Consider the following 19,031-nt stretch of genomic DNA (forward strand, 5'->3'; position numbering starts at 1 on the left):
AGTCTCAGAATCAGCGCGACAGGGGACCAGATTGTATATTAGCGAGCGTACTCACCCGCTACAGTACGTACAATGCTAGTAATCTTTGGTCCCAACAACCCCTTTCCGCTGCTTTGAACATTTCCTCTTTATGAATTAAGAAATCCTTTTTTTAAGATCCCTTATAAGAGAATTCTAAACCAGACAATCCCTTTAAACCAGAGCGACCCCCATTGGAGCATTGGCTACTAATTTAGGCTCCAGATCAGACCCCATTTAAGGCTCCCAGCTAGAGACACACGATGGCATTGTCCGTGTAATACATGTGGATCAGGGTGCATTGTGGGTAGTAGGTGCGGATTGAGGACTTGACAAAGAACACAAAATGCAGTAAATCCGATTTATTCAGGAGGAGGCCTAAACAGTAAATGATTAGAATTATTCGTATTTTGGTTGGATCAGTAAAACCTGAAATACTTAAAAACGTAATACAGGGTACAGGACGTGACACTCCTGGAGTTTGCAGACATGATAAAGGGGAGTGCTGCCGTATTGGAGACGTTATCAAAGTGCAACAAATCTCTACTGTCAATGTGTCGTTTACAGAACGCCAAAAAAACAGAACTTAAATTAGGTTTCTTTGTGTGTGACAAAGGGGAACAAATTCTGCAACAACTCGAGAACCGCTCCGCACTTTCCTCCAGGTCACTGCACTTGCGTCGTACCCAAACCGACAGCGCTGGCATAGGCGGACAGGATGTCGATGACTTGCTTGGTTTCTAGGGTGAGTCGGGCCTCGGTTAGCCAGTCATGTGCCACCCGTCTAGACTCTCCTCTCAACTGGTTGACAAGCTTTGCTGCCAGCTCCAGGTCGCCATGTTCGATGCAATACGAGGCAAAAGAAAGCAGTTTAAATGTGTCCAGGTCCTCGGAGGTCAGCTCGCTGGGGGGTTGTAGTTGTTTAGGTTCAAACATGAGAATGGACTGTATGTAAGAGAGAAAGTATTGGTAGAGACTGTTTCTGGTTTCATCAATCAGTGCCACCCGGCGGGCGAGATTACGGACGGTATGAAAACGGGTTCTCAGTGCCTCCTCGCTGTATACACCGCGCTGCAGGGACTCTTCGGGCAGAGCGGTGGTCAGAGCTTCCGTGAATTCGTTGTTGGAGCAGCTTGCTCTTATTCCCTGGACGGCACTATCCAGGGGTTTGGTGGGGTGTTCACCTGAAGCCGATCTCAATGTAAATTTTAAAGCTTCAATGGAGAGCCATAAGTGATGGGCTTTTCTGGCTTCTTCTTCGGCGACGGCATGACCTGCGCAAGAACAACAAGGTCACCAAGACATTCAAAACACATTCATCTTATAGTTGAGGCCCTACTGGTCTGTGCTGATCAGTAATGGACGGAGAGTCTGCACCAACAGAAGAGAATGTGCCCATAACCCTCTGGCATACACAGATTTGCATGGTAGGTGATACTTTGATTTTTTGACAACCCCTTTAAGGGAAGCAGTGGATTTGGAGCGCTTTAACAGAATACGGTATATTCTACAATTTTGCTAAGCGCATAATCAGTAGGATTTATAGGGACGGCGCTGGGAGACTGGGAGAGGAAATAGGCAACGATATGAAGACAATAGGGAGCTCTAGAATTCCTTGTGATTACGTGACGTCCTCCAGACCACATAACAGTAAACGAGAGATGAAAGCTTCCAAGATCCTTACCTTCAACAGCCTCCTCAATGCCCTTCAGCCTGGCATAGGCAGTGTTAATATCCAGCGTGAAGCCATCGAGCTGCTCCTGAGAGAGACGTCTGAACTGCATCTCTTGTTCTGACAGTTTCTCAGACAGGGACTGGAAATAAGAAACACAACGTCAGTCGCGTCCTGCTAAAGCCGGCCAGTCCCCAACCAGTGCCAGGCGTCAAGCTCACCTGCTGGAATTCGGCCTTCATCTCCTGCTCCTGGACTCCGAGGACATCCCGCAGGTGGTCAGTGTGCGCTGCCGCTTGTCTACGCATCTGAGTCCTCATCTCCGCCTCCATCACCTCCCGCACTTCTTCCACCTGCAATGGATCAGTTTAGGCTTTACTAGACCTCTTCTTTAACATGCGGTGTAACCTTGTCCAGACTCCGGATGCAGCAGCCTCTCCTTCCCAGAAATACATGTGATCGTAAATGGAGAGACAGCACCTCTATCCTGCCGGAAGCTTAGTGACCATGACCGGGTGTTGTCATTGACCTCTAAGGCTGTTACAGTCTAGAATAAGGGGGTCTGCCAGACCGTAGTAAGTGTTCAATAAGCTTTATACTCCTCATCACTCCCCTACACGGTCACCACGCTAGTTGTAGGATTAAAACAATCATAAAATGGTCGCGCTACCTCAGTCACCCCCCACTGTTGCAAGGAACGAGGGGCTCATTCGGCCTTTTCCAATCGTCCCATTCATAGTAAATGGGGGCGATGGAAACAGGCGAGTGCATTCAGTGGATTCCAAAACTCCCATTTATCTCTAATGCTCATCCTGCTCGTAGGCCAAGAACGTGTATTTGGGGGCCCTTCGTTCTCAGCAAGTGTGGGGCCACTGATGTCAGACCACCACGGCTCATGCAGGGTCATGTGATGGACACAGGTGCTGGGATCATTAGTAGACATAGCCCTGATACACATACTGTAACGAGACGTGACACCTGTGGGTCCATCACATGACCAGGACAGAATTTTATCCACTGGAAGTAACTATGAAGTTTCCTACTGTATAACAGCAAGCAGAGGTCTTGAAAACCATGAGTAAATAACACAGAAAGTATATTGGAAAATTGTACAACTATTATATTAAAAAAAACATTCATTTCTTAAAAATCGGACAACCCCGGTTTTCGGGGCTACCCCTTTGTCCAAAGGGTAGCCAGCATAAATTTGACTGCATCACTAGGCAGGACTGAAAAAGATGTAACGTAACCAAAGAGCTATTGCTCAACTCCCAGATCCCCGTCACACCAGTGTCGCCGCTGCGGTCCTCCCCGCCGCTGTGTGATGACATAGCTGCAGCGATGATGTCCTTGTATACCCTCGTGATCGCTGCAGCCAATCACTGGACTCAGTGGGTATACGGCACAGGATCGGGGAGGCCAGTGCTTGGCTGCAGTGATCACGTGGGTATACAGGCACATCATCGCTGCTGCTATGGCAAAAAACGGCAGCGGGAAGGAACGACAGGGATCTGTGAGGTGAGTAATGGCTCTTATTTTTTGCATCCCTCCTACATTGGCCAATCTTTTAAATAACAGTTTAAAACATCTGCATCAGCTGGCATCATGGCGCAATGTGCTGCATTATAAATGGCTGATATAGGAGACGCTCCTGGTACCTTCTTGTCCTGCTCCAGTCGGATCTCGGCACGGTAATGCTCCAGGGCTTTGGACACGGCAGTTTCCAGCGCCTTCTTATCCTCCAGTTTCTGTTTCTCTAGTGCGGCTTCAATGTGCTGCTGCTCCCGCACCCGGTAGTCTGCCAGCTGCTTGTGTAACTGGTCAATGCGGCGGTGGGCATGGGCAATCAGAGAGTTCAGGTCTTCAGTGCTCAGCTTGCCGGCTGCACAGGACAGGGACAATTACAATATATACAAACAGGAACGTGGTCGGCCTTCACCACATTGCAGGCCTCGCTCGTATCTTACAGGACACTACAGGAGTTTCTGCAAAGCTTCATAAGTAACTTGGTAAATACTTTGCTTTACCCACATTTTATTGATATTGGTCCTCTAGTCGCATCCAGAGCTGTATTCAGATTTTTTTATTTTTTTTGTGCTTGAAATTAGTCAGTACTGTGTCGATCGGAATACCCTCAATATTTTGGGAGATCGTCCACAACACATTGTACAAGATGCGTTACCCTGTAGACTATCGTATGCTGTAGTGCTAGTGAACACCATCATTTCCCAGAATTCAAATAAGCAAAGTACGTTCTGCATAGACACTAAACTGGCAGGAAGATCGGACAGGCAGCTTGAGTGATAGAAAACTAGTAGGATTGTAAACGCAGCTCTGGATGTGAATGGAGAAGACATGATATAACTCAGATTAGAGGGGTTTTCCAAGATGGCAATATTGAACACGGATAGGCCATCAATATGTGGTCGGTGAGGGATCAGACTCCCAGTACTCCTGATGATCAGACAAATAAAGGGGTCATTGTTTGCTGTACATTTGGTTGTGGCTGTTCAATTTAATGGGACTGAGCTGCAGTACCAGGCACAACCACAACCAAATATATGGCGCTGTGCCTAAGGTAAGCAATGAAGGGTACACAGAGCTGGCTGGAGCATCGTGGCCCCTTCATTCAGCTTATGAGCAGAAGTGCCGGGAATCAGACCCCCACTGATCCTAAGGATAGGCTAGTCACGGAGGGAAAAAAACTTTGACCCCTTCCCGACATTTGATGTAACTGCACCTCATGGTCGAGAAGGGGGGGCACGGAGCCGCCTCCATACTCAGCACTTTACTAGAACGGCCGGGATTGGAGATAACTCCGACCCTGCCTGTTTAACCACTTAGATGCCATGGTCAATAGCCCACCATCATCTGATCAAGCCCCCACCCCCTCCGTGAGATTGAACAAAAAAAAAAACAAAACACCCTATTACGGTTTTTCCCCTAAACCAAAGTAAAAAATAAATTAATATCGCCATACCTGTATAAGTCTAAACTATTCTAATATAACATTATGTAATCTGCAGGGTGACGCCATAAAAAAACAAACCAAAGATAAAACCACCAGAATTGCTGTCTCTTGGTCACCTCGTCGCTCAAAAAATAGAAATAGAAGTGATCAAAAAGTCATACGTACCCCAAAATTATACCAATAAAAGCAACGGCTTAGGCCTTATTTACACAAGTGTGTGGTTTCAACGGCCGTCCCACGGACCTCTAATTTAAGGGGGCCGTTCACATTGTCGTTGTTTCAACGGACTGTGTGAAGGGTCCGTGAGAAAATAGAAAATGTTCTATCTTTTCACGCATCCCTCCATAGACTCAACTCTGGGGGATGCGGGATATCGCGTCGCGCAGAGCACGGATGCACCTCGGGCGTGAAAAACTGCCGTTTTTCACGTCAGATGCGCAGCGCTCGTGTAAATAAGACCTTATTCTGCAAAAAACAAGACCTCACATGCTCCATCAACGGGAACATAAAAGCTATGTTTTTCAGACTTTGGCGACAAAATAGTTTGTTTCTAACAAAAATATTGCCGTAATCTAACAGGGTCGCAGAATAGAAGTTACATGTAGTTCTTACCGCATGGTGAACGCCGTAAAAGCGACACCCAGAAAGCAATTGAGGAATCACTTTTTTTTTATTATTCCTCCCCACAAGAGAACAATTTTTCCCAGCACATTATATGGTACATTAAATTATGCTATCAAAAATGACAACCTCGCCACACAAAAAACAAGCCCTCATACGGAAAAAACAAAAACACGAAAAATAGCTGCGGCGGCAGGGGATTGGAGAGTGTGTGCCATAATGTTAGACATCTTTACATTTGGCATCTGCTAAACGCCCTGATAGATACATTTGAGTTTGGCTAATTTTCTATCTAAAAAGTACTGCATCCACGGAGGCCATGTTGCTCTGGATGCGGCCACGTGATCTCTACACTGAGGGATAATTAATCTTAACTAAAAATATTCGATTGTTTGGTGTCCTGTACAGACCTGTGTGTCTCCATGGTTACAGACTACAAACAAACCCTGTGTAGTCGGATCCTGCAGTCATATTGCCATCCCTTACTTGTTGCTAATATACATTCGGGTGGTTACAAGAAACAGGGGACAAGTGGATAGCAAGAAGACTGCAGATTCAGACTACACAGTTTGTTTGTAGTCTGTAACCATGGAGACACCGATCTGCTTAGGAGCTGTAGACACGAAACTGGAGAAGATATTTAAAAAAAAAAAAAAAAAAAATAAAAAATTTGTTGCAAAGGTGAACATGGCCTTTAACCCCTTAACGACAGGTCACTTACTGGTACGCGGCAGCCGTTAAGGGGAAGTATGGAGCGTGCTCACGGGCTGAGCACGCTCCATATACAGCGGTTGACAGCGGGGTTACACAGCCGACACCTCCCTGCAACGGGCGGAATCAAAGATCACTTTGATTTCGCCCGTTTAATATCCTTAAAGGCTGGAGTCAATCGCGACGACGGAAATTAAGTTGTTAGAATCAGGGGCCGCCCCCTCAAACACACGATCGCACCCCCTGGCGCCCCACGATCGGCCGTTTACAGTGGTTGTAACGGCAGCCTAAGGGCCTAATAAAGGTCCCCAGGTCTGCACTACTTTGGTCAGAATGACGATATACTGCAATACATTAGTATTGTAGTAGATCATGCAAGCGATCCAACGATCGCTGCTTCAAGTCCCCTAGGGGGACTAATAAAAAAAAAAAAAAAAAAGTTACGATTTTTTGAATCTTCCAAAAAAACAAAAACAAAAAACAATTACAAGTTCACTAAACCTCCCTTTTCACTAAAGCAATGTTAAAAGAAATAAAAGTGAACATAACTGGTATCGCCGCGTCCGTAAAAGTCTGAACTATCACAATATAGCGTTGTTTAACTTGCTCAGTGAACTACGTGAAAAAAATATATATATGAAAACATGTAAATTGCGGGTTTTTGGTCACCTTAGCTCTCCAAAAAAAAAAAAAAAAAAAAAAAAAAAAGGATAAAAAGTGATCAAAAAGTCACATGTACCCCAAAAATGGTATTGGTGAAAACTACAGCTCACCCTGCAAAATTTAAGCCCTCACATCACTAAATTGGAAAAATAAAAAAAGCTATGGTTTTCAGAATATGGCGACACAAAATTGTATTTTTATTTTCTTTTTTTTAAAAAGTGGTAAAACATAAAAAAACAAAACAAATTTGGTGTTGCCGTAATCTTATCGACCTGTAGAATAAGGTGAATATGTCGTTTTTACCGCCTGATTGACACGGTAAAAACAAACCTCCCCAAAAAATAATAATTGTGTAACCGCTGTTTTTTTACCGATTTCACCCCACAAATAATTTTTTGCCAGATTCCCAGTACGTTATGCGGTACAATAAACGGTGCCATGAAAAACAACAAACTTGTCCCGCAAAAAACAAGACCTCATATGACTATGCCGACGAAGAAATAGAAAAGTTATGGCTTTTGGAAGGCGAGGAGGAGAAAACTAAAAACGAAAACCTTAAACTGGCCTGGTCTTTAAAGGGTTAAAGAATCTGATCCATTGTGAAGTAATGTCCTATTTGCAGCTGCAGAGGGCGCCCTATAATAGAAATCATTTTGGAGGAAGACACAACATGGGATCTGGTCTGTCTGCAGCAATACCTGCAGGGGACTCCATTACTTACTCATCACAGCCGCTTTATTATACGGGGGTGACGCAGACAGACATGCAGAGTACAGGCTACACAGGCAGAGTACAGGAAGGTGTCAGTGTTAGAAGGGAGACAGGAGCAGAACTCACCTACATCGGAAATCTCTGAAACAGAAAAAAAATGAAGGTTTGGAGAGGTTAACGCCGGTCCGCAGGCGACTTACAGGACTCTACATGCAGAAAAGCCATAACCCCCAAACAAGAACAGAAACCACCGACCGACAAGAAGCCAGTATACCGATCCCTGAAAGGACAATACAAATGTTATACTAAACACGGTCACATTAACAAAGGACCGGGCCCTCCTGACACGTCTATTAGTAGATACTGGTATTCTCCATAATACAATAATATTGAAGCAACTTTTTTCAAATACTTTGCTGTGCCGTCTCCTCAGTTATTCCTCCAGGAAATCTACAAATAAATGGTGTTTCCAGTCCCTAGTTAATGAGGCGTGTTACTACCCAGTCAGTACCCACTAAACAGTGTCAGAGTATGTAGGGACATTCCCTATCGCCAAGGTAATGGCAACACAGTTATCCATAAATTTCCAGGAGGAATAACAGAGGAACGTCACAACACAGTCTTAAGAATAGTTTTCAGAATTCTTAGTTTATTGGAATACAAGTATTTACTGAGACACGTGAGAAGCTCTGACAGGTCCGGCCTCAGTGACGCCCACGAGTTTTTGTAACAAACAATGAGAAGTCCACCAATATAGAGGTAAGGTGAATGGGAATAAAAAAAACAAAAAAACTTTGGCGATCCCAAAACAACCCTAACCCCACTAGTTCCTCCTCAGCAGGAGGGGTGATCTACACAAGTAACATCTATTTGCTGCCATCATGGTCTGAAGCCATAAAGCAGCGCATGCAAAGGAGAGCGCTGTACAAGACATGCAGTACATCACACCTCAGATACCGCGCCGCCGCCGCCACACCTCATAGATACCGCGCCGCCGCCGCCACACCTCATACATACCGCGCCGCCGCCGCCACACCTCATACATACCGCGCCGCCGCCGCCACACCTCATACATACCGCGCCGCCGCCGCCACACCTCATACATACCGTGCCGCCGCCACACCTCATACATACCGTGCCGCCGCCACACCTCATACATACCGTGCCGCCGCCACACCTCATACATACCGTGCCGCCGCCACACCTCATACATACCGTGCCGCCGCCACACCTCATACATACCGTGCCGCCGCCACACCTCATACATACCGTGCCGCCGCCACACCTCATACATACCGTGCCGCCGCCACACCTCATACATACCGTGCCGCCGCCACACCTCATACATACCGTGCCGCCGCCACACCTCATTCATACCGTGCCGCCGCCACACCTCATACATACCGTGCCGCCGCCACACCTCATACATACCGCGCCGCCGCCGCCACACCTCATACATACCGCGCCGCCGCCGCCACACCTCATACATACCGTGCCGCCGCCGCCACACCTCATACATACCGTGCCGCCGCCACACCTCATACATACCGTGCCGCCGCCACACCTCATACATACCGTGCCGCCGCCACACCTCATACATACCGTGCCGCCGCCACACCTCATACATACCGTGCCGCCGCCACACCTCATACATACCGTGCCGCCGCCACACCTCATACATACCGTGCCGCCGCCACACCTCATACATACCGTGCCGCCGCCACACCTCATACATACCGTGCCGCCGCCACACCTCATTCATACCGTGCCGCCGCCACACCTCATACATACCGTGCCGCCGCCACACCTCAAACGGTGACACCACAAGGTGAATAGAGGAACTGTCTCCCTCTAGCCTCAGCTGTATCTATATAGAGTAGACGCTGCTGGGGAGTGAACTGGATGCAGATGAGATTTTCATGATGCGTTGTCTTATATACAAGTCATAACGGAGAGCACCGGTAATTCTCCACCATGAAGCAGATGGAATGATTATTTTCTATCGCTCTGGGTTATGACCGGTTTCCCTGCACTGGATATAATTTAACTTACTGCGTCATATGCAAGAGAAATAATACACTGAAGAATGCTGTAAAATACAACGGGGCAATTCATTAAGACTGGCGTTTCAGTAATCGTAAGAAAAGTTGAAGTAAACTGTGACACATTTATTAACCTCCGTGCTCTTCTCCCCTCTGGGACCCCTCCTCACTCCAGCGCCGCTCATACAAGGTCCTGACAGCGAGCAGCGTCGGGCCCTTATATGCAACGCAACACTTTAACGTCATTAGTGCTGCGTCACACACAATGTCCTGCCGATGCCCGGCATCAGGATCTTAATGAGCCGCGCTGGAGAGATGAGGGGTCCCGGAGGAAAAAAGGGGTGCAGGGAGCAGAATTTGTTTTGCTACGCCACATAGAGTGAAGCTAGGAGCTGGCGTGGATTTCCACTAAATGGAAAGAAAGCAGCCATGTTTTTCGGATTCTCAACAACCCCCTTAATGTATGGGATATTGCAGCGGAGGGAATGAAGAGGAGCGGCGGCCAGATACCACTGGTGCCGCCTATCTCTGGGGAAATCAGACAGGTTAAACACCCATCCTGATGCTCTCAACAGCCGGTATCAGGAGTCGGTCTGGCACCCCCCATAGATCCATCCAGAAATCGAACGTCTACAGGCCGGCAGCCACCAATCACACCCAGCAGAAGCTCAAAGCCACTAAATAATAGAGAAGTGCACGCGCGGCCAACACACCACCAGTCTCCGGACCTCTCCCCAAGCATGATCAGGACTGACAGGAGGCATCACAGAAATTCAGACGTGTCAGATATGGAGAGATTTTAATGTTTAACCCATTGAGCACCCAGGCTGGATCTTGGGACCCATGCACACAGCAGAGCCGTATACACGGAGCCTGTAAACAGAACGTGGAGGCCGTACAGCTCCCTAGTAAGGAGCACGAGGCACAGTGTGACACAAGAGTGTGTGGGGACATACCCCATTGACAAGGCAACCGACAGTTGTCAACTTAGTCATACATTTCCAAGAGGAACAACAGTGGAACAACTATGCAAATTTTTAAGAAAAGGCTGTTTTTTCAGTGGCTATCGCTGCACTGAGTTTCACGATTACCTAACAAAATCAAAATTGATTGTGAGGTTTCAAGGGGTTAAAAGAACAGTAAGAGACACGACTCCCAATTGCTGCCCATATAATTCTTAGTTGTAGCATACTGCGATCGCAAACAGTGACACTTCCCAGAAGGGCTTCTTGCTCCATGTCACACATTTCTATGATGCCAACGCATGTCACACATTTCTATGATGCCAACGCATGTCACATATTTCAGCGTACCGTTCCGTTCACGCCACACGACAGAAGCGGCTTTACTTTAGTTTTAGTAAGACACACAGCACGGACATGATTTTACCATCATACACATGACAGAAGAAATGAAATACGTCTAATAAATTATAAACTGGGGTGCACCCTCCGCCATATACTGGAAACCTGCAGACACTTACTTAACCCCTTCCAGCCAGGTTGCACCTCTGGTGTAACACTGTCGAGCTCCTTCTGAAAATCCTCTCGGGCGACGGCCACCAGCTCATGGTACTGAGCCACGATCTTGGCTTCTGATTGAGCAGATTGCACCTACAATAACAGGACAGATCATCAACCTAAACATTCACTGCACCAGATCAGTTACTATAATAGTAATATGGGGTGCGTATAATGTTGTGGAATTATAGGAATCTATTATACAGATGCTGAACACGTAAACCCCTTTTAGTCACGTCACTCAGATACCTGCTGCCTTTTGACGGAGGGTGGTGCAGGTCCCCAGTCTACAGCGACATCTTTTGGTGTCGCTGTAGAAAAGACTTATGAGTGTTCCAGTGAGCGCTCATTCTGTAAGCAGGAGCTGCTGAACTTAAGGAAGCCTTTGGAGTACATCTGGTATGTAGAAAAATTACGACCCCAGCTGTTTAATCCCTTGATCGCCGCAGTCCATGACCAAAAGGGGACTTCCCTTTTCGATCGAGTTTTCAAAAACACTGACGCGATAGGAGACTTAGGGAACCCTCTGCAGTCAGCACTGGGGACCTATGGCTGCTGAAAGTCTGTGAGCCCCAATGGGGAATAAGTAAGGAAATCCTCTGTACAGCGCTGTGGAATATGTTGGCGCTTTATAAAGTAACAGAAATAAATAAATGAGGAAACAACGAAAAAATTTTTGCTGGTCATTAAGGCCTTTTTCGAGGTTTGGCCATTGAGTTAGGACAGGTTGCTGGGATACTAAGATTTGATTAAATATTCTGGTTATAAACATTTGATATATATACCACGTTTTACCTTTTTAACAATGTTATCCAGGTCCACGATCATACGATGCAAATTTTCTTCAGCTGACATGATATGAGGTTTGGCGCCATTGATGGAGTTCTTCTTGGTGTCATCAATAACACCCCGCATACGCTCCAGCTCCTCCCTGAAGCAAAACAGAGATGTAGTCACGGTCACTGCCAGCAGGGGGCGAGCTTGCTGGTCTAAATAGCAAATAGAAATTGTTCTTAAAGAGGCTCTGTCACCAGATTTTGCAACCCCCATCTGCTATTGCAGCAGATCGGCGCTGCAATGTAGATTACAGTAACGTTTTTATTAGGTAGCAGATAGGGGTTGCAAAATCTGACAGAGCCTCTTTAAAGAGGCTGTCACCAGTTTAATACTTCCCTATCTCCTACCTAATCTAATAGGCGCTTTAATGTAGATAAATACTGCTTTTTATGGGGGGGGGGGGGGGTTTCAAACATTTATTTTTGACCAAGTTACGATCATTTTTAGTTTTATGCGGATTTGTTCTAAATGCCCAACTGAGCATTTTTTTTAACTTTTGACCAAGTGGGCTTTGTAAAGAGAAGTGTAAGGCGCTGACCAATCAGCATCATACACTTCTCTTCATTCATGGCCAGCTTTATTCACAGCGTGCTGTGAGAGCTTGCCCGCTACTCTGACACTGTAAAGATTCCCCCTTTACGCCAACCACAAAGTAATAATGCCCACTTTAGTGCCCCCATGAAGTGATTATACCCTCATTATGCCCTCATATTAATAATCCCCTTTTGTGCCCTATATTAATAAGCCCCGTGTGCCCCCCTGCAAAGTAATAGCGTCCCAATTGTGTTCCCACAAGTTAATAGTGCTACCTTTGTGCCCCTTCAAGGTAATGGTGAACCCTGTGTGTTCCCACAAGGTAATAATTGTCATATGTGCCCCCCACAAGGTAATAGTGCCCTCCATGGGCCCCCTTAAGGTAGCATGGCCTCCAGCCGTGCCAGGACTGCTGCTGAGGAGGTTAATCGTCCTGGCACGGCTGGAGGTGATGTCTGGTCATTCTCCCGTCGCTCCGGTGAAGGAACTGCGGGAGTAAGTGACGTCACAGCGTGATCTCGCGAGATCACGCGGTGCTGTGAATAAAGCTGGCCACGAATGAAGAGAAGCGTATGACGCTGATTGGTCGTCAGCAGCAGCAAACACTTTTCTTTACAACGCCCACTTGTTGAAAAGTAAAAAAAAACAAAAAAACACCCAGTTGGGCATTTAGAACAAATTTTCATAAAATTAAAAATCATAACTTGGTCAAAAATAAACGTGTTTAAACCCCCCCCCCACAAAAGTTGTTATCTACATTAAAGCGCCTATTAGATTAGGTAGGAGATGGCGCAGTTATAAACAGTTGTCAAAGCCTCTTTAAAACGGTAATGCAATGTAAAGCCTGCCATCTAACAGATCGGCAAATCATACAGATCATGCAGGTAACCGTTTACTACTGTATGTCTAGATAGATGCAGCCAGGACGGCAAGACGCGAGAAGCTCACACAGAACACACGATAATACGAACTTTGCTTTGAGTAGAGCATCAGCTGCCTCATCCACAGCTTTGCTGCGCACCTTCAAGGCATCCTCCAAATCCCGCCACTGCAAGGACTTCGGTTCAGCGGAGATCTAAGAGACAGTAGGGAGTTACGACCACCAGTCAGGAACAGAACGTCAAATCTATGATTTAAAACATAGGGTTGCTCTTCATATGCAAGTCCCACAAGCTTTTATGTGGGACAGAGCTGGGTATCTGCTCACTTGCGTGTCATCCATTGCTTCACGTAACTTCTGAGCATGGAAGTTCACAGCTTGCACAGCGGACTCCTGCGAGGTGATGGCCTGGAGTGTGACGCGGGCAGTATTGCCGAGTGCTTCCTCTAGTACCACTGCTATAGCTGTGGAAAAAAGGCTGATATAAATACAATGTACTCGTCCAACATGTGCCTAGTGCAGGATACATTGGGTTCATGGACATCACGTCACTACAGTAAAGTAAACAGTGGACCGGTGAACGGGAGAATGGGGGTTGAGGGAGGTATTGACACGTGCAGACAAAAAAAAACCTCACGTATCTTATAGAAATAACTAGGAGTGATGTCACAGACACATTAATTCCCACAAACATTCTGCAGCGGGACCAGTGTAGTCCTACCCTCCAGATAAACCCTAAATTGTACGACTTCCCTCAGTCATGACCTACATTCAATCTTTTCTCTCTCTTCTTTCTCCTGCTGTACGAGGCGCGCGGCTACCTCCTCTGCGGGACGTTCCTTCAGGTGGTGAGACTCCTCATGCTCACACTCCTTACAGTGCTCGGCTTCTACCAGGTGGAGAAAGCAAACAAGAGCGAAAAGTCAGGCGGGCAATTCAGAACACTACAATTAATGGACATCCAGCAAAAAAAAATAATAATCAAAAATCGAGCCCACCCTAGCATTTTGGGAAGGCATGGTCTGGTACTTGTTGGCCTCCCCCACCCCATTCATATTGCTTGTAGGAGAGGACGGCACGGCCTGATGGCTCGTTTCATTTTCCTGTCTCACATCTAATGTTACTGTGATTTTGTAGATGGAGCTCAGGAGTTTCTGACTAGCCTGTGCCGGGGCCCTCTTTTTTTTACAGGCCTCATGAGATGCCTCTATAGTACGACCTTTGGCCAGGGGAGGTTGGCTTCATATACAGGATCTAGTGTCTTGCACCTTCACCTGTGCATGGGTTGTGCCATTTAAGTGACTAGAGCGGAGCTGCAATGCCAAATACAACCTGAGAACAGGCGTGGCATAAACTGCCCTCCGTTGATTTCAATCGGAGGTAGAGGCATTTTTCTCCTGTATGGTTTGAAATCAATGGAAGGCAGATTTTTGGACGCAATTTTTGACCAACAACCGCCCGCAGCTTTTGCATTTGTTTCATTAAAAACGCCCCACGAAAATAAACTATCAAAAAACATTCAACGGAATTTTGAGGCAGATTTTCTCCTGTTTGGCAAGAAACACTGTGCACATATCCTTAGGTTCAGTTCACACAGTTTTTTGGTGCTGATTTCCGACGCGCTTTCCACGTCAAATAAGCGCCAAAAAAACAGCCCAAATCGCCCCTCATTGATTTCAATAGGAGGCAGAGGAGGTGGTTTTCCCCTGGTGGATTTTGGCCGCTTGCGGGGAGAAAAAAAATATAATACTTTTTTGAGTAGTTTCCACCTCGGACGCTTGTTTTGCACACTGTTTGAGGCTGATTTTTTTCTGCCTGCAAAAATCTGTGCGAACAAGGCCTTACCATGTTGTTCTGATTTCTGGACACCCCCTTTAACCCATGATATTCAGGTTTCTGGAGCTGTCCTTGGAGCGACACTGGCGGGTAACACTGAATGACATAGCTGCTGCTGGGTGACTGATTTTGGGAAGTTCCTACTCGTACTATGTCAATTATCAGTCCAGATGTTGTGCATTTACCTGAACTTGCTGGATGTTTCGGCTTTTGCTCTCCTGTTTCGGCCACCTTGGGAACCTCTTCATGCACCACTGAAGCTGGGACTGAAAGTACATCCCCAGTGGCAGAAATGATCTGAGCTACATGTGATGACGCTACAAGACAACAAGAAAATCTGAAGTGAAAAAAAAGCACAAAACAAAAACTTCCTGAACTCCTCACAGTTCCGAATATGTCAAGGGAAGGATTTCAATAACATTGTGGAATTTCCTACCCCTTAAGGACCAGCCTGATTTGGACCTTCAGCATCGGGCGGTTGTTTTTTTTTCATCAACGGATTCTAAGAGCCACAACCAATTTTTTGTGAGAGCAGGTGTATATATAATCTATTGAGGCTACGTTCCTATGTAATACTGAAAGGCTTCACATAGCGAAGGCCCATATGTAACACTTCAGCAGTTTGCAGGGAATTTGGAAGCTCCCTGTGATCAGTTCATCGTGGAGCCCGGTTATGTGTTGAAGGGTAACTAAACTTTCAAAAAAACTCTTGACATGGCAGAAGATTTTGACCGGTGGGGATCTGAGCAGGGAGACCCCATCGATCGCTAAAATGAAGCGGAAGAAGTGCACTGTGCTGCTTTGTTTCTGATTGGCTTTTCTCGGAAAGCCGAGCAGTTGGTGTATGGGCTTAATAGAAAGTCTATGAGTCCGCTCACCGCTCGCTTGACATTCCGAGGAAAGCCAATGAGAAACCAAGAAGCACAATGCTTACCAGAGAGCTTCTGCCGCTTTGTTTTAGTGATCGTGGGGGTCTCAGTGCTCGGACCCCCACCGATCAAATCTTCTGACATGTCAAAAGTGTTTTTTTTAAAGTTTAGTTTCCCTTTAAGAGGTTTTTCAAACTGGGAAACTCCATAAGGGACTATTCAGACGCTGCAGTTAAAACCTCATCCAAAAACCACATGGGTTTTACCGCAATTTGTCCGCATGTACCCTAATAATTCATACACAAATTCACCTTCTACGTTTTCACCAGGTACGGGTGTCGCTTCCGTACTTTTTTTCGGTTGTTTGGACTCCTTCGTCACTTCCGATACTGAAGAAATCTTTAGTGGACTGGAATCCTTCACCTAAGGAAACAAAATCAGAGATTTTAATTTTTATTTTTTTCAAAGTCCTACATTACTTGTTCCAAATGGTCTAAGTTTAGTCATTAGACAACCCACTGCAATGAAGAATACCCCCCGTGCTCACGCAGCAGTCAGGTGCGGCTTCTTACTATTACGTACAAGTCTGAATTGGGTAGTCGGTGGGGTTCGATGCCCACTGATCAGCAAAACGAAAGGGTGCTGTGCGGTTTGGTACTGCAGATCAGCCCTATTTTAATGGGGCTACAGCATAAAACAAAGCTACACGGACGGCACTTTACGCTCCAGCCACTTCTTTCTGCTGACCAGTGAGGGTCCCAGGGGCTGCACTCCCACCAATCATACATGGACGGCCTATGCGAAGGAGAAATTCCTCCCAAGTCAGAGACATGCAGACACGACCCATCTTACTGGTTTCTTCGGCACGGTTACTTTATAGGGTGCAGGTCCTAGGGCGAGCTCCAAAAGTTTGTCAGAATAAGGAACAGACTTCTCCACATTTTCACGGAACTTTGGATCCCAATTGGCGTAGAGAACAGTACCCCCCACTCCTCCACCTGCAAAGAGGAGTCCTGCGGCCACGACCTTCCCAGCAGAGGGGCTGCAAGAAAATACACACACACGGTTACCACCATATCAGTACACGTAGACCACGTTTGTGCCCTACGTCAGACAGATGTGTTTATTTTAATATATTTATATATAGCTTGATTCTTGGTGCAGATCTGAATTATGGCATGAGCAATGTCTGATTGATGGGTCCAGAATACACCGCAGCCAGAGATCAGCGGCGCCTTGTCCCACGTCAGAGATGTGGTCACACATCTGCAGTATTAAAGTCAACGGGAGATATGTAAATTGTCGGGTGCATGACTTGATATTTGCAGTCAAGACGCCATTATTATCCTTCATGGAAAAAAAACAACTCAATTCCAGTAAAGAATAGAAAGCGTGTAACTGGAATCTGGTCTTTACCACAAGGTTTGCAACGATCTTGCTCATATCAGGGCTAAAAACACTGCACCGTGTAAAAAGACCCCACGATCACGGGCCACCTTCATCCAAACATGAGTGGAATTAGTGCTGGGGATATAAAGTGATGTTACTCCACCCGGAGAGAGTAGTCAGTGCTGTAGTGGAGAACTCCGCGCCGGGTTAATATGTGAAGGGGTTTCATGTTACGTATAAGGTGTGGGGCCGTCAGGACACAGCGGCTCCGGACCTGCACATACTGGATCTACGTAACTGCTGAGAGATGCGGGACCAACACAAACCTACAGAAGGCATCCCATCTACTTCACACCCGCATTACTCCATACAGACGGCATCCCATCTACTTCACACCCGCATTACTCCATACAGACGGCATCCCATCTACTTCACACCCGCATTGCTCCATAGAGACTGCATCCCATCTACTTCACACCCGCATTACTCCATACAGACGGCATCCCATCTACTTCACACCCGCATTACTCCATAGAGAGTGAAAACTAAATGAAGTGCATGCAATGACCACATAGGACATTCTAGTGACCCGGATTCAGAAAAAAAAAATTCCTGTTCACACAATGTAATAAAAAAAGATCACTTATTCTGGTCTGGTTTTGCTCCACTGACTTCACATCGCGTTTTGGCCCTTTGCGGTAAGTATACGTCAGTAAAGCTCCCAGGATACAGGATAAACGTGTCCATAGGGCTCCATTAGTCTGATGGAGACCAAAAGAGTGTCTTTTTGGCCACCGTCATGCTGGTATCAGTATATATTTTTATAGAATGGAATAGTGTAGTAGACTACAGATCCAGCGGAAAAACGTACGCCACACAGTATATTTCTTTTTACCATGGGGCTTATGGATGAGCATTGCTACTGGCCTCCATTAAACGTATGCGTCAGAAAGCTTCAGTGACACAACTATCCACATATGTACATTTATCGCTGGGGCTTCCCGATGCAGCAGCGGCCCTCGCCCCCGCTTGCACAGCGGCCCTCGCCCCCGCAACCACAAGACTTTTATAACCAGAGTCAACAGCTGCTTTAAAGTTCTTGTGGCTGCAGAAGAACATAGGGCCGCCATGCCATTGGTCAGGCCACAGTCCAGTTTAGGCTATGCCGCCGGTCAGGCCACAGTCCAGTTTAGGCTATGCCGCCGGTCAGGCCACAGTCCAGTTTAGGCGCCGTCACCGACAGCCATCTAGCGTATGGACAGAAATGGATATTTTCTTACAATAAAAGGCTGTGTCTTATATTGAAAAAAGTAAATAAATCTATAAAAGCAGAAAACAAGGACCATGGCGCTGCCGTAGTGCTCGGTCTACCAGTACAACAAAATAAATGTAGAAATCATTAAACATACCCAGGTGATGGTGTGGAATAAGCTCTTGTAGCACGGAGGGGGTTAAGTGACGTCTTCACACACAGACATTCCTACAAAAGAGAAGAAAAAGGGTCACCAACAACTAAACCTGGAGGGAGAAGATTTCTTCTTTAATACGTAGAACTATAGTCAGGAAGACCGTAATAAAAACACATGAATTCTATCACGACCATTACAACCTCCGAGACCGCAGAACTGCAATGCAGCTTTTCCACAGAAGCAGTTCCAGGAATATTTCCTGCTGACCTCCTTCCCGGAGCCATGGATTTTATTTTTCTTTTGCCAACATTATAGTGCGAGGTCTCCTTGTCTGCGATTCTTTGTCTC

The 19,031-nt window shown here is 46.4% G+C and overlaps 1 protein-coding gene across 2 annotated transcripts in view; it reads right to left on the reverse strand.

Annotated features, from left to right (window-relative positions):
* Positions 1 to 365: 365 nt before the first annotated feature.
* LOC142748997 (MICOS complex subunit MIC60-like) overlaps positions 366 to 19,031 on the reverse strand; it is a 37,498-nt gene continuing 18,832 nt past the window's right edge. The window contains exons 2-15 of one of the 2 annotated variants that reach the window (XM_075856485.1): positions 18,684 to 18,754; positions 16,738 to 16,927; positions 16,197 to 16,308; positions 15,202 to 15,333; positions 13,950 to 14,069; positions 13,508 to 13,644; positions 13,272 to 13,375; positions 11,725 to 11,860; positions 10,893 to 11,022; positions 7,494 to 7,508; positions 3,349 to 3,572; positions 1,912 to 2,043; positions 1,703 to 1,832; positions 366 to 1,292 (exon numbers count right to left, since the gene is read on the reverse strand). In XM_075856485.1, coding sequence (XP_075712600.1) covers positions 685 to 1,292; positions 1,703 to 1,832; positions 1,912 to 2,043; positions 3,349 to 3,572; positions 7,494 to 7,508; positions 10,893 to 11,022; positions 11,725 to 11,860; positions 13,272 to 13,375; positions 13,508 to 13,644; positions 13,950 to 14,069; positions 15,202 to 15,333; positions 16,197 to 16,308; positions 16,738 to 16,927; positions 18,684 to 18,754 — 2,241 coding nt within the window. In that variant the 3' untranslated portion in view covers positions 366 to 684. The remainder of the gene's footprint in view (positions 1,293 to 1,702; positions 1,833 to 1,911; positions 2,044 to 3,348; positions 3,573 to 7,493; positions 7,509 to 10,892; positions 11,023 to 11,724; positions 11,861 to 13,271; positions 13,376 to 13,507; positions 13,645 to 13,949; positions 14,070 to 15,201; positions 15,334 to 16,196; positions 16,309 to 16,737; positions 16,928 to 18,683; positions 18,755 to 19,031) is intronic. The other variant, XM_075856495.1, reaches the window with a different exon arrangement.

This window comes from Rhinoderma darwinii, chromosome 1, assembly GCF_050947455.1.
Source record: "Rhinoderma darwinii isolate aRhiDar2 chromosome 1, aRhiDar2.hap1, whole genome shotgun sequence".
Taxonomy (NCBI): domain Eukaryota; kingdom Metazoa; phylum Chordata; class Amphibia; order Anura; family Rhinodermatidae; genus Rhinoderma; species Rhinoderma darwinii.